The sequence below is a fragment of the Leucoraja erinacea genome, chromosome 29, assembly GCF_028641065.1.
Source record: "Leucoraja erinacea ecotype New England chromosome 29, Leri_hhj_1, whole genome shotgun sequence".
NCBI lineage: Eukaryota > Metazoa > Chordata > Chondrichthyes > Rajiformes > Rajidae > Leucoraja > Leucoraja erinaceus.
This window is the reverse complement of record NC_073405.1, coordinates 26614303-26630527: the sequence shown is the minus strand read 5'-3', so window position 1 is coordinate 26630527 and position 16225 is coordinate 26614303. Positions and strand designations below refer to the sequence as shown.

Here is a 16225-nt window from a genome sequence, read left to right as displayed (position 1 = left end):
GGTAATAGAAACCTAGAACATAGAATTAGGTTCATGAGTAGCCATTTGGGAGAAGGTTTTGGTTGGGGGTATGGTTGTTTTGGGTTGGGTGTGTTATTGGTGGGTGTTTTGGGGGGGGTGTCTGGTTGTATGGTTGGGGTGGCCGTTCGAGCCTGCCCGCCATTCACTAGGATCCTGGCTGATCATCCAACTCAGTATCCCGTACCTGCCTTCTCTTCCAACCCTCTGATCCCTTAGATTCAGATTCATATTCAATTTTAAATTGTCATTGTCAGTGTACAGTCCAGAGACACAAAATGCTTAGACAACGAAAATTAGCCACAAGGCAACATCTAACGCCCTCTTAAATATAGCCAATGAACTGTGCCCTCGACACTACCCTCTGGTCTGTGGCAGAGAGTTCCAGAGATTCAACCACTCTCTGGTGTCGAAAAAGTTCGTCTCATCTCAGTTTTAAAGGATGTCCTCCCTTGATCCTTAAGCAGTGACCCCTGTCCTGACTTCCCTAACCCATCTTCCGCATCTACTCAGCACACCGACTTCCCCCCTGTCAATCATTCCTGATCTAGCCTGTCCAGCCCCTTAAGAATTTTGTAAGTTTCTATAAGATCCCCTCTCAATCTTCTAAATTCTAGAGAGTATAAACCAGTCTATCCAGTCGTTCTTCATGAGACAGGACTGACATCCCAGCAGAATCCGGTCTGCGTGAACCCTCATGCAGTGCAACTCCCTGTCAAGACTGGTCAAAATACTTTCCATATATGGAGATGAGAGCGCATTTGAGGCTTATAGATCGGCAAGTGCAGGGAATGGAGGGATCTGGATCATGTGCAGGCAGATGAGATTAGTTTAACTTGGCAGCATGTTGGGCTGGGACAGTATGGGCCAAAGGGCCTGTTCTTGTGCCCCACTGCTCTCTGTTCTACGTTCTATGTTCTTTCTCTAATCTGATGGTAATGAAAACAATGAAAGTATATTTTTACAATAATTAAGGAGATGAGGAGGAATTTCATTGGTCAGAGGGTGGTGAATCTGTGGAATTCATTGCCACAGAAGGCTGTGGAGGTCAAGTCAATGAATATTTTTAAAGCAGAGATAGATATATTCTTGATGATTATGGGTGTCAGGGGTTATGGGGAGAAGGCAGGAGAATGGGGTTGGGAGGTTAGCCATGATTGACTTGATGGGCCAAATGGCCTAACTCTGCTCCTATCACTCATGAACTTAAGAGTAAGAGTATATGGCAGCTTCTCTGGGAAGTGTGACTGGGAGTGATACTGTGGGCATTTGAAAAAAATAATTCAGATTTATGAAACACCAAAAATTAAAAAAAAATGTAATCAGTAATAATGGCCAGTGGCCACATATCAGATTGTTTGATGGCTCCTTGCAACCTGCAAGCGAGATTTAAAGATGGAAATCTGCTCTCCTTATTTATTCTGGGACTATCTTTTCTAGTGGGGTGATTTTTAAAAGAGGAAACGATTAAGGTGATATTGGCTCCCAATATCACCTTAAGAAGTTAGACACTAAATGCTGGAGTAACTCGGTGGGCCAGGCATTCTCTCTGGAGAGAAGGAATGGGTGATGTTTCGGGTCGCGAGTCTGAAGAAAGGTCTCGACCCGAAATGTCATCCATTCTCGCCTGTCCCTGCTGAGTTACTCCAACATTTTGTGTCTATCTTTGGTTTAAACCAGCATCTGCAGTTCCTTCCTAAAAATTAAGCAGAATTGGCCCACACTTGCTGGAGTTCAGAGGAATGAAAATTCATCTTGTTGCCTCAACTTTTTTGCAATCTCTTACCTTGCTGGAGATGCGCTTTTTTTTTCTGGATCTTAACTCTGGTCGCTCCGCGGCCTAACATCATGGAGCTGGCGGCCTTGCTCGAAACTGACTTTGAGGCCCACCGCGGGGCCCTGGACTTACCATCGGAGCCGATCCCTTGCCTGGGATCGATGCACCAACCGCGGCCTGCGGAATTTATCATCGAGGAGCTCACAGTCTCGGGTAGAGACTGTTGTCGGGAAGCTTCAAGCCGCTGGAGGTTCGACCAGCCCCGACCCGGGTGTCTGATCGTCCGGTGCGGGGGAGCTGAGATCCCCCCGATGCGGGAGCTTGATCGCCCCGATGCGGAGGGCTCGACAACCGGTTGTGGGAGCCAATATCGCCTTGACAAGGTTCAAGTGCCCCGACTGCGGGAGAACAAATAAGGGAAGAAGATTTAACTTTTTTCACCTTCTAATGTGGAGGAGTCGCTGTGGTGGATGTTTATGTTAAACATTTATTTGTGTGGCTTGTGCTCTGTATTGGTATTACTGTATGGCAATCTGAATTTCACTGTACCTTAATTGGTACAGACCTTGAACCTTGAATGTATAAGATTATGAGGCAGCTGGACGGAGTAGATACAGTGAGAATTCTCAGCTATCACTTAATTCTACTTAGGAACTCCTTCTTCAAGATGATCTTTGATCTTCTCCATTCGAAGAGATCTATAGATTGATTGATTGAAAGATACAATGTCCAGTAAATCTTTCCACCACTACGCACAAGAAGCAGAAGATGTGCAAGACGCCATTGTTTGCAGATGCCGAGAAGTGTGTTCAGCTCTGGCTGAACAATTTCTAATCTTGTGATGTGGACTCGACAAGAAGCAGGGCAGCACAGTGGTGCAGCTGGCGGAATTGCTGCCTCACAGCTCCAGAGATCCGGGTTCGATCATTCTGACTGCACTCACACTGGGGCATCGACCCAAAGCATTATGTCTCCATTATAATGGACAATCATTTTAATCTACAAACCCGCACGTGGGTTGGTAGATGTGGGAGGAAACTGGCGCTCTGGAAGGAACCCGAGTGGACATAGGGAGCACGTACACACACACACACACACACACACACACAACACCTGAGGTCAGGATCGAACCCGGATCTCTGGTGCTGTGAGGCAGCAATTCTACCAGCTGCGCCACTGTGCTGCCCTGCTTCTTATCGAGTCCACATCACAGGGATAATAATTGTTCAGCCAGATGCTGAGTTGAAATGAAAGATCACTGACTGCACTCATACTAGGGCATCGACCCAAGGCATTATGTCTCCATCATTAGGTCATAACGTCAGAAGGAATAGGAGTAGAAATAGGCCATTTGGCCCATCAAGTCTATTCCGCCATTCAATCATGGCTGATCTATCTCTCCCTCCTAACCCCCTTCTCCCCACAACCTCTGACACCTGTCGAGGCTGTGTTTCCTGCTAGCGTGTTTCTGATCCAGAATAACTGTTTGTTTCAAGGCTGAGATGATTGAAATATGGGAGGGATTCCAGTGATGGGAACGGAGGTTATGTTGATGAGGAAGGATGGTGGTGCAGATATTAACAATCCCATCATCCAAGGTCTCATTAAAATGGCACAGTCCACCTGACGTCCTCCTACTCATTTTGCTCCAATGTTGGTGATGGAAGCTTGCAATCCATGCAGGTTTCCCCAGCCCGCAATGCGCCATCCATGCTGGTCTTGCCATGAATTACAAACTTGGGAAGACTGCGTATGTACATATATAAATAAACACATACATACACACCCAGAAAATATCCTGAACAAAACTAGTGCAAAAAGACCAATCCAATGCCCCAAAGTCTATAAAGTTCACAGCACGTTTGGAGCTTATTGTGTTTAATAGCCTGATGGCTGTAGGGAAGAAGCTGTTCCTGAACCTGGATGTGAAATGGAGAGTGAAAGGAAAATCCTTGACTTGCTATCCTGAAAAGAACCAAGACTAGGAGCGAGATGTCACTTGTATGTCACCCTGTCACCCCCCTTTATAACAAACAGTGGTGTTTCACTGACTAACAGAATTCTCAGGATAACTGCAAATGTGCTGATGATAGAAATGTGCAGCTTTCTGCAGCTACGAAAATTACCACCTGCTCTTGAAGATGCAGCTGGAAAAAAAAGCTTGCTCACGTAACCTTGAGCTGCGAGGCTGGAAGGTAGTTTTCTGTTTTATTTTTAGGCAAAGCACAAAGCGCTGGAGGAACTCAACAGGTCAGGCAGCATCTGTGGGGGGAATGGACAGATAACGTTTCGGGTCGGGACCCTTCTTCACACTGATTCTGTTTTGTTTTTACCTTTTGTACGGATATCCAAAATTCTTCTTCTCGTTCATGGCTGGCCATGGGTGTCTCCAGGGTGCTATTCCCTATATGGAGGACGCCTGTGCGTGACTTTGTTTAACGTGGGGAGACTGGTGCACAGGCAGCCACCCCACGGTCCTTGACAGATCTGGGTCAGGATCCAGTGGCGTGGAGTCCAAGACGATCGGAGACCCTTTTCTGCTGCAGCCTTCATCCGCTATCCCAGCCGTTGTGACGCTCCACTAAAGTCAGCCATTGTCCTCCGCCTGTTCCACCGTTGAGGTCTTGGTTGGATTGCTCTTTGTCGGAGACTTCCCCCTCGACCTTACCGCCATGGGTGGCCCTACCAGGAGCACAGCTCCAGACGACATCGCTCTCAGGATCTCAGGTCCACACAAGCTTCTCCACCACGACAAGGTGACAAGGTGACAATCCACGGACAAGGCGACAGTCCATGGAAATCCAAAATTTAATCTTGGAAATATGCAGAAAAATGGCATTGCAAAAATAAAGACGGACTAAGCTAGTTTTAGTTTAGTTTATGATTGACATGTGTACCGTGATACAGTGAAAAACGTTTTTGTTGCGTGCTATCCAGTCAGTGAAAAGACTATACATACATGATTTCAATCAAACTGCCTACAGTGGCCAGATACAGGATAAAGGGTATAACATTTAGTGCAAGATAATGTCCAGTAAAGTCCAATTATGAAAGTAAATGCTATTGTTGAAATAAGGATCTAAAAGAGTTGAGTGATTGTAATGAATGATGGGCAGATCTACTTCGGGGACCAGCATCGCAAAGAGTCACCTGGCTTTGAACTGCCATCTTCGGGATACTGTCTAATGGGTTGGGTAGAAAACTTAGCAGAAACAGGCCCTTCGGCCCACCAAGTCCGCACCGACCAACGATCCCCGCATACTAACACTATTCTATTTACATTTACACCAAGCCAATTAACCTACATCCTTGTACTTCTTTGGAGTGTGGGAGGAAACCGAAGACCTCGGAGAAAACCCACGCAGGTCACGGGGAGGATGTACAAACTCCGTACAGACAGCACCTGTAGTTGGGATCGAACCCGGGTCTCTGGCGCTGACATGCGCTGTAAAGCAGCAACTCTACCGCTGCGCCACCGCCTCCTGAAATATTAATGTCCTGCAGAGATCTAGTTTGTAGCTCCAGTGGATTTTTACAACCTTACCTTTCAAAGATACTTTGGTTCAGTAGGGATATTGAAGTTAAAAAAATGATAGCGATTTATATAATGTGGTAAATGCTGCTGAGCTGAGGTAAACGGAATGAGAGGACATACGTACTGAGGTCTTCGGTTTCCTCCGACAATCCCCTGCTGGGAAGCAGCCATTCCAGGTGGCCCAGCCACTGTGAGGACTCTCCCGACTCCGGGGCAACTCCACCCGGCCAGAACGGCCAGGAACATCTTGCCTCCGTAGAGGCAATAGCGGTGGCCTCAATAGGCCTGACTTCTGGGAGAACTGGGGTTGGGGACTGGACTTTGGGATGATTTTTCTGTGTGTAGTTACTATGTTAGTCTGTGTCCAAGATGGCTGTCGGAAGAGAGAGTGGACACTGGCGCGCTTTAGCTGCCGCTGCTCTCTCTTCACATTGTGTTTTTTGATTTTTTTTGTGTCTTTGGAGCGATTTCTATCTTTAATTTGTATATTGATGATGTCCTTATTATTTATTTTTCTCCGACTATATGTTTTTTTCTCTTCTGTTAATCTTTGTAAGATGTCCTTGAGATTTGAAAGGCGCCCGAAAATAAAATTTATTATTATTATTATTATACGTATTACGTCTCAAGCAGAAACGACAATCTATACCAGATGTATCAATTGGTTAGCATCTGTGCTTCACATTCTGTATTATATATAATCAGTGGAGAATAGAAGCAGGTGAATGTTAAATAGATAACACATGGACCATCTTAGTGAGCAGAAGATACCAAGAAATGAGGGAAGTACTTGTTCAGTTTACCTCTCCCACAAAAAACTGGGTGGCACGGTGACGCAACGATAGAGTTGCTGCCTTACAGCGCCAGAGACCTGGGTTTGATCCTGCAGAGAGTAGTGCGTTCGGCCGAACGCACTATGGGAACTACACTCGCCCCCCCCCCCCCTGCAGGGCCTATACACCAGGAGGTGCAGATCCAGAGCCAGCAACATTATGGGGGACCCCTTCCACCCCAGTAACGGACTGTTCCAGCTGCTACGGTCAGGCAAATGCCTCCGCTGTCATGCTGTGGAAACAGAGAGGATGAGACGTGATTCTTCCCACAGGCCATCAGGACTGTAAACTCTTATCTCACCAGGGACTAATTTACTGTACCAATTTACTGTTGTGTTGTGTCTTTTTAAAATTGTTTTTTTTCTAGCATCTAAATACTGATTCCGTTCTATTCGGTTCTGTAGTTTTTGCACAATCCGCAGGCATTGCCACTTTCATTTCACTGCACATCTCGTATGTGTATGTGACAAATAAAGTTGACTTGACTTGACTTGACTTGACTACGGGTACCGTCTGAACGGAGTTTGTATGTTCTCACCGTGACCTGCGTGGGATTTCTCTGGGTTCACCGGTTTCCTCCCACACTCCAAAGATGTACAGGTTTGCAGGTCAATTGGCGTGGTATAATTGTGAATTGTTCCTAAAGTGTGTAGGATGGTGTTAGTGTGCAAGGATTACTGGTCGGAGTGGACTCGGTGAGCCGAAAGGCCTGTTTCCGTGCTGTATCTCTAAACTAAACTAAACTTTAAACTATTGAAGGGCTAATTGCTTGGACACTCATAGTGCAACAGAGGAACTATAGGCTAACCATGTGGCAAGGGTGGCAGGGAACTAAATACCTACGGTAGTTGTAGAATCGGTGGGAATGATAAGGATCTGGGATGTTTTTCGAACAAACCTGTCCTTAGAAGTTGCCATATTTACGAGAGTGAATTCAAACTGCTGATCCTTTATGTAAAGAAGCAACATCAGAGGGTTCTGAGATTTTTCTCAGAGGTTTTCTCAGCTGAACTTCTCAAAAGGTTAAAGGAGCCATTCTTCATTCCAGTCAAGGGCATCATTAGATATTTGTAAGGCAAAGATTGATATATTCTCGATTAGTACGGGTGTCAGGGGCTATGGGGCAAAGGCAGGAGAATGGGGTTGAGAGGGAAAGGTAGATCAGCCATGATTGAATGGCGGAGTAGACTTGATGCACCGAATGTCCTAATTTTGCTCGTAGAACTTGTGAACTTTGTCCTGGCCTTCCCCTCTCTCAGCTTTCATCCCCCGTCCCCACCCCAGAATCGGTCTGACGAAGGGTCTTGACTCGAAATGTACTTATCCATGTTCTTCGAAGAAGCTGCCTGGCCTGCAAAGCTACTCGAGCATTTTGTGTCCTCCTCTGGTAACAGTGGATGACTGATATGTAATCGACTCTGCTCTGACTGGCTGTAGTATTTTCACCACATGCTACGTCTTGCTTGAGTGTAGATGCCAAGTGTAAATGTTGACTTTCTTGTCCCCAATTCCACTCAGTTCCACTTATGAATTTGGTGCTGAACATTTTTTTCTTTGTTAGGTGTTGGAAGAACTCAGGATGTCAGGGTCAACGTCTTCTTACGACCATCTCGTGAAGCAAGTCGAGGCACTTAGGAAAGAGAACTCTCACCTTCGGAGAGAGCTGGAGGACAACTCCAGCCATCTGACTAAGCTGGAGACCGAGACGTCGGACATGAAGGTGAGGAATTGGCTAATAGGTCCCTTGGTGATCTTAAGGTGTTTAATCAAAACAGACACTAAATAGCTAGATCTGTTGATAGAGTTATAGACACACAGTGTGGAAACTGGTGCCTTGACCTAACTTGTCGGCGCTGATCATCATGTCCCATTTACATTAGTCCGACCGACCCACGTATGGCCCATATCCCTCTATACTTATTCTATCCATGCACCTGTATAAATGTTTCTTAAACATTGCGATAGCACCTGCTTCAACTACCTCCTCCGGCAGCTCATTCCATCCACCACCCACCCTCTCTGTAAAAAAGTCACCCTTTCATGTTCCTATTAAATCTTTCACCCCTCACCTTAAACCTACGTCCACTAATTCTTGATTCCCCTACTCTAGGTAAAAGACTGTGCATTTACCCGATGTATTCCTCTCGTGATCTTATACATCTCTATAAGATCGCCCCTCATCCTCCCAGCTCTCCAAGGAATATAGTCCTAGCCTGCTCAACCTCTCCCTACAGCTCAGGCCCTCGTGAATCTTCTCTGCGCCCTTTCCAGTTTGACAACATCTTTCCTATAACATGGCGCTCAAAGCTGAGCACAATACTCTAAATGTGGTCTTGCCATCGTTTTATATATCACTGCAACATGACCTTCCAACTTCCATACTCAATACACTAACCGATGAAGGCCAAAGTGCCGAAAGCCTTTTTGACCACTCTGTCTGCCCGCGAGGCCACGGTCAAGTATATCGTCGGAACAAATTGCGTGTTTAATAGAAAATTGCCCAGGTAATGATTGCACTGAAGTGAAATGCAGAGGAAACCAGACACACAGTTTCAGTATTCTCAGGATTTACCGTGCAATCTGGCTGAAAGTTACGTAACCAAGAATTTTCACGTTGTTATTTAATTTAATATAGTCTTGGGAGTTTAAGGAGGCATTTGCATTCTGTTCTGCTATTAAAGCACAATGTTGTTTACATGGCCGTTGAATGACATTATTATTCACAACAGATGAGCAGCAAGATTTGTACATTTTGATGCGACTCGACAATTTGTTTTGCTCCAGTTACCACCGCTTCCTTTCCTTCCTGTAGCTGTCAACTACCTCCCTGGCTAAGCTTTCAAAAATTATTATGCCGTACAGCCTGCTCTGAGCGTTTTCTTTACTTATCTTGTTACCTGGCACTTGCATCTCTTGTAGGAGACTGCCCTACAGATGAGAAGGTTGGTGAGGCTGCATTTGGAGCATTGCGTACAGTTTACTTTTGTTTGGTTTAGAGATACAGCATGGAAACTGAGTCCGCGCCAACCAGCGATCCCCGCACACTAACAAAATTCTATACACATTAAGAACAATTTACAATTTTACCAAGCCAATTAACCTGCAAACCTGTACATGTTTGGAGTGTGGGAGGAAATCGAAGCATCCAGAGAAAACCCACACAAGAGTCAGGCAGCAGCTCTGGAGAGCATGCATAGGTGATGTTTTAGTAAGCTGGAGTAAGTGTATATAAAGGTGTATAAGATCATGAGATGAATAGGTAGGGCAAATGCACAGTTTTACCCAGTGTAGGGGAATCAAGACCCAGAAGTCATAGGTTTCAGGTGAGGGGACAAAGGATCATTAAGAACCTGAGGGTCAACTTTTTTTACACAAGGGATGGTAGGTATTTGGAGAGAGCTGCCAGGGGAAGTAGTCAGAATCATCTAGACAGGTTCATGGATAGGTTAGGTTTAGAGGGATATGGGCCATAAGCATTTAAGAATTTGTTTAAGAAGGAACTGCAGATGCTGGAAAATCGAAGGTACACAAAAATGCTGGAGAAACTCAGCGGGTGCAGCAGCATCTATGGAGCGAAGGAAATAGGCAACGTTTCGGGCCGAAACGCTTCTTCAGGCCATAAGCAGGCAGGTGGGACTAGTGTAGATGGGGGATGTTGGGCAGCATGGGAGAGTTGGGCCGAATGGCCTGTTTCCATGCTGTACGATTCCATGTCTCTACCAGCCATGATCACATTGAATGGTAGGCCAGGCGTAAAGGGCCTCAATGCCATTCTTGCTATTTTCTCATCTTCTTGTGTTCTTGAGAGACAACTCAGTGTGGCACAGTGATGCAGCAGGTAGTGCTATTGCCTCACAGGCCCAGAGACTCTGGTGCAATCCTAACCTCGGGTGCTGCCTGTGTAAAGTTTGCACGTTCCTCCTTGTGACCGCATGGGCTTCCTCCAGGTTCTCCGGATTCCTCCCTTATCCCAAAGGTTTGTAGGTTAACGTGTGTAGGCAGTGGATGGGAAGGTGGGATAACAGAGCTAATGTGAAGAGGTGATCGATGGTCGGAGTGGACCTGGTGAGCCAAAGGGCTTGTTTCCATGCTGCATTTCTCAGCTCCAGGGCAGCATGGTGGCGCAGCATAGAGTTGCTGCCTTACTGCACCAGAGACCCGGGTTCAATCCTGACTATGGGCGCTGTCTATATGGAGTTTGTACGTTCTCCCCGTGACTGCATGGGTTTTTCCCGGGTGCTACGGTTTCCTCCCACACTCCAAAGATATAGAGGTCTGTAGGTTCATTGGCTTTGTAAAATTGTAAATTGTCCCTGGTATGTGCAGGGCAGTGTTAACATGGGGGATCGCTGGTCGGCACGGACCCGGTGGGCCGAAGGGCCTGTTTCCACGCTGTGTCTCTACACACAGGGAAACAAGCCCTTTGGCTCAACTAAACTAAACTAAACCGTGTGATACGAGGAAAGTAGACCAGAGAGTTAAATAAAATACAGGCTGTCAGCAACTTCATCCTGATCTCTAGGTAGCTTGTAAAGTGGGTTTCTGGAAGGGCACCATCTGATTTATATTACATGCCGCTGCAGAGATGGAAACTCTTGCTAACACAAATGGGTCATAATTGAGCCATTACTTTCTCATTTTTCTGTCTGTGGAGTGTAGGCAAACGGCCATTACCTTGCCCTGACATTAAATGAGTTCTGAAGCTGAACAAGATTTGTTTTTCTGCCAAAGTCAAATAGAAACTCAGAGGCAGTACAGTGGCACGGCTGGCAGAGCTGCTGCCTCCCAGCGCCAGAGACCCAGGTAATATCCTGACCTTGAGTGCTGTCTGTGTGGAGTTTGCACGTTCTCCCTTTGACCGCAGGGGTTTCCTCCGAGTGCTCCGGTTTCCTCCCACATCCTGAAGACGTGTGGGTTTGTAGGTGAATTGGCCTCTGTACATTCCCCCGGCTTGCAGGGTGAGGATGAGAAAGTGGGAAAACAAACAACCAGTGATCGATGGCTGGTGTGGAATTGGTGTCCAAAGGGCCTGTTTCCTTGCCGTATCTCTAAACTAAACTAAACCAAATGTCAAGGACCCCCCCTTTCTCCCTCTTCCTCTCCCTTTCTCTCTCCCTCTCCCTCTCCCGCTCACCATCCCTCCCTCTCTATCTCCCTCTCTCCTTCCTTCTCTCCCCCTTCCCCTTCCCTCTCCCTCAATACCTCTCCCTCTCCCTCTCACCATCCCTCCCTCTCTATCTCCCCTCTCTCCTTCCCTCACTCCCCTTCCCCTTGCCTCTCTTTCTGCCTCTCCATACCTCTCCCTCTCCCACCCCCCCTCTCCCCTCTCCCTGCTCTCCCCTGTCTCTCTCTCTTTCTTTCCCTCTCCCACTCTTTCTCTCGCTCTCAACCTCCCACTTCCCCATCCCCTCTCCCCCTCTCCCTCGAAATCCAGTATTAAGGCAGTTAGCCTTGCAGCATATAAAATAGTATGTGGTTCGATGATAGACATTGAGGAAGAGTGTTACCTGTCTACCAACTTGATTCATTCTTAATTGTAATTAGTCAAGGCAAGTCAAGAGTGTTTAATTCTCATAGGTACTGACAATGGAACAATTAAATTCCTATTAGCAGCTGTATTATAGGCTTGTAAACACAATATTCACAGATTACATAATAATCAACCGTAAATTATTAATCCCTACTAGGGCATAAAAACCCGGTCCTTCGTGCAATCAAAGAGAATCCATAAGTCATCGTTTAGTTGGTGTTTTGTAGTGATGGTTGTTGGGATGAAGCTGTTCTTGAACCTGGTGACCACAGTTTACAGGCTCCTGTACCTTTCTCCCGATGGTATGGGTGAAATAAGAGTATGGTCACGGTGGGCCTTAGCCTTTTTGAGGCAGCGCCTGCTTTAGTTTAGTGGAGAATGCAGGGTCCCCGCCGACCAGCGATCACCCCGTACACTAGCGCTATTCTACACACGAGGGACAACTTCCAATTTTTAGCGAAGCCAATTAACCTACAAACCTGTACGTCCTTGGAGTGTGGAAGGAAACCGGAGCAACCGGACAAAAACCACGCGGTCACGGGGAGAACGTGCAAACTTCGTACAGACGGCACCCGTGGTCAGGATCGAACCGGGGTCTCTGGCGGCAACTCTACCGCTGCGCCACCGTGCCGTCCCAGCCGTCCTATAGATCCATTCAACAGTAGGGAGGTTGATACTCGTGGAAGGAACTGCAGATGCTGGTTTAAATTGAAGAAAGTCTCAAAATGCTGGAGTAACTCAGCGGGACAGGCAGCATCTCTGAAGAGACGGAATGGGTGACGTTTCAGGTTGATACTAGTTAATACTAGTGATGGATCGGGCAGTGTCCAAGCCAATTCATGCTGACTTGGCTAGTATAGCCCTATCCCATATAAGGCCAAGCCTTTATTGGCTTCAGTAAGGAACTGTATCGTTCCGCTGAATGCCAATTACCAAAGTCAATCTTCTGCTCCCATGTTGCAGGATTTACAGTCCTTCCAATTCACCATCTCAGGCATTGCTCAGCTCGCATCTGTGGGAATTTCTATTTGCGCTTGCAGGACAGTTGCCGGGATGTCTAACCGTTGCCATGGATTCCCTCCGTTCCCTCACCCCTGCAGCAAAAAAACAATGTTTTGTTGCACGGAGATTCACTGCTGTGTTTGCAAGTTTCTTTGCCATCAGGAGGTCGATTCCCTGCGAGGCCAGTGTGGTAAATATTTACGAGTGTGTTGGCTTGTTTTCACAACACTGTAATCATCCTTAGATTAATGGCTTCTGTGGGGCAAAAAGACAGCATCGCAGGATCTGCATTACCTGACTGTTGGGGTGGGAGATTGCAACCTACACGTGGTCTGTCCTGTTTCAACGAATGCAATCAACTTGGCGTGTGCAATCAAATAAGATCAAATGGAACAAGTAGTGCTACAACTTTAGGACTGGTAAGATTCGGGAGTAATGGAGATTTTAGTTTTAGTTTTAGATTTAGTTTTTGAGATACAGCGTGGAGACGTGGCCTGCGGCCCACTTAGTCCGTGCAGACCAGCGATCATCCCGTACACTACTGCTATCCTGCACACTGGGGACAATTTACAGCAACCAATTAGCCTACAAACCTGCACATCTTTGGTGTGTGGGAGAAAACCAGAGCACCCGGAGAAAACCCACGTGGTCACAGAGAGAACGTGCAAGCTCCACACAGACAGCACCCGCAGTAAAAGCACTGAATAAAACCATCTTTCATTCTCCTAGTCTCCAGAGCGTAATAAGCCCCAGTCTGCATATTCTTTCCTCATAGCTCTATACTCCATCTGAGGCCGTAAGACATTTGGATGTGTACATGGATAGGAAAGGTTTAGAAAGCGGGCAACTGGGACAACTGTAGATGGGGCATCATGGTCAGCATGGGCAAGTTGGGCCGAAGGGCTTGCTTCTGTGCTGTATGACTCGGCACAGTGATAGAACTGCTGCTTCACTGGGCCAGAGAACTGGGTTTGATCCTGACTACATATGCTGTAAGTGCAGAGTTTGCACGTTCTCCCTGTGGCCGCGTGGGTTTTCTCCAGGCGCTCTGGTTTCCTCCCACATTCCAAAGACATGCAGATTGTAGGTTAATTGATTTCTGCAACCAGTATGTAGGATGGAAAAGTGGGATAACATAGAATAGTGTACAGGTGATCGAAGTTTCGAATTTGGGCTGATGGGCTTGTTTCAATGCTGTATCTTTAATCTACTTAACATAGAAACATAGAAATTAGGTGCAGGAGTAGGCCATTTGGCCCTTCGAGCCTGCACCGCCATTCAATATGATCATGGCTGATCATCCAACTCAGTATCCCGTACCTGCCTTCTCTCCATACCCTCTGATCCCCTTAGCCACAAGGGCCACATCTAACTCCCTCTTAAATATAGCCAATGAACTGGCCTCGACTACCCTCTGCGGCAGAGAGTTCCAGAGATTCACCACTCTCTGTGTGAAAAAAGTTCTTCTCATCTCGGTTTTAAAGGATTTCCCCCTTATCCTTAAGCTGTGACCCCCTTGTCCTGGACTTCCCCAACATCGGGAACAATCTTCCTGCATCTAGCCTGTCCAACCCCTTAAGAATTTTGTAAGTTTCTATAAGATCCCCTCTCAATCTCCTAAATTCTGGAGAGTATAAACCAAGTCTATCCAGTCTTTCTTCATAAGACAGTCCTGACATCCCAGGAATCAGTCTGGTGAACCTTCTCTGCACTCCCTCTATGGCAATAATGTCCTTCCTCAGATTTGGAGACCAAAACTGTACACAATACTCCAGGTGTGTGGTCTCACCAAAACCATGTACAACTGCAGTAGAACCTCCCTGCTCCTATACTCAAATCCTTTTGCTATGAAAGCTAACATACCATTCGCTTTCTTCACTGCCTGCTGCACCTGCATGCCTACTTTCAATGACTGGTGTACCATGACACCCAGGTCTCGCTGCATCTCCCCTTTTCCTAGTCGGCCACCATTTAGATAATAACCTGACTCTATGACACTATGGCAGCCACCATTTGCAAGGATGTTGCCAGGTTCCAAGCCCTGAGCTAAAGGGAGCGGTTAAGCAGGCTGGTAGTCTATTACTTGGAGCGCAGGAGGATGAGAGATGATCTTATAGAGGTGTACAAGATCATGGGAGGAATAGATTGGCTAAATGCACAGAGTTGGGGAATCGAGAATCAGACCACATAGATTTAAGATGAGGGGGGAAAGATTTAGTGGGAACTGAGGAGTAACATTTTAACACAAAGGGTGGTTGGTGCCTGGAATGAGCTCCCAGAGGAAGTAGTTGAGGCAGGTATTATTGCAACATTCAAGAAACATTTACACAGGTACATGGATAGGACAGATGCAGAGGGATATGGGCCAACGCAAAGACAGATGAGACTAGTGTAGCTGGGGGAAGGTCGGCATGGGCACATTTGGCCGAATGACCTGTTTCTATGCTGTATGCCTCTATATATTATTTTACCATTCAAATCACAGCTTGGACATCTAGGGAACTCTGTTAACTAAATTTGAAAATTAAAAACGAGGTATCGATAAATATATCCAAGGATATGTCAGTTTGTCAAGAATATCCATTTGGTTGATTAACATCCTTTACGGAAAGGGTTAATTGTGATTGGTAACCACAGTCATGGGGTTAATACTCTGGAATAACCTTGCGGGCTTTCAGTTCAAGGGTATTTAAGGATGGATAATTAATGCAAATGATACGTACCCTATGAATATCTTTTAAAAAAAAAGAGATTTTTAAGTTGCCTCATCCATGGAGACTAATGAAAAAGACCCCTGCTATGAATGTCGACCTTTCCCTGAGAATCTGTTATAAATATGGTGTTGCCGCCGGGTTCCGGTGAATTTTACTAATCGTTTTCACTGCAACGATCTTTAGTGTGCATTTAATTTTGCGAAACTTTGCCATTGAATTGCCTTTACAAAATGTACCATATTTAACATCAAAGCAATGTCATTAAGATATGATTTCAATGTTGAGGTGCAGCTAATGTCACAGACTATCTTTATTAATGCATGCCCACATGCCTTAAGGGTGCCAATATGTTCATATCCTCATTCAACAACCTTTCTCCAACCTTGTAACACCCATGTGAATAAACCACACATGAGGCTTGCACAATTGAGCAAGCACCTGCTTTGGGGGGGGAAGAAAATTGAAGACATTATTCATGTGGCCAACAAAATTGAACTCTGAATCTCAGTTCAATTCTTGGCAGCGTTCTTCTGCGTAAATCAGCAGAATTCTAGGAACAGAGCGTAGAAGTCACAGTGGCAGAGTCAGCACTCCTTCAAGCATCATATTTGAGAGTGTCACCCACTTTGTTCATAAACAGGAGTTATTTTTTTGTTCGGGGGAAATCATTTCCAAAGGCGGGCGACTCTGGAGCACGTAGATAAAGGTTTTTGATAATGGGCAAAAAGAACAAAATTCCAGGTGAGAACGGTTTTCTTTAACGCAGTAAGGTTTTTCTGATCTAGAAAGAAAGATTCTGTCAAGAGAAAAGGGACT

The 16225-nt window shown here is 46.1% G+C and overlaps 1 protein-coding gene across 1 annotated transcript in view; it reads left to right on the top strand.

Annotated features, from left to right (window-relative positions):
- The first annotated feature begins 7404 nt into the window (after positions 1–7404).
- The window catches only part of apc2 (APC regulator of WNT signaling pathway 2), a 127657-nt gene continuing 118836 nt past the window's right edge, over positions 7405–16225 (top strand). The window contains exon 1 of the mRNA XM_055658949.1: positions 7405–7883. Within this exon, the coding sequence (XP_055514924.1) occupies positions 7743–7883 (141 nt within the window). The 5' untranslated portion in view covers positions 7405–7742. The remainder of the gene's footprint in view (positions 7884–16225) is intronic.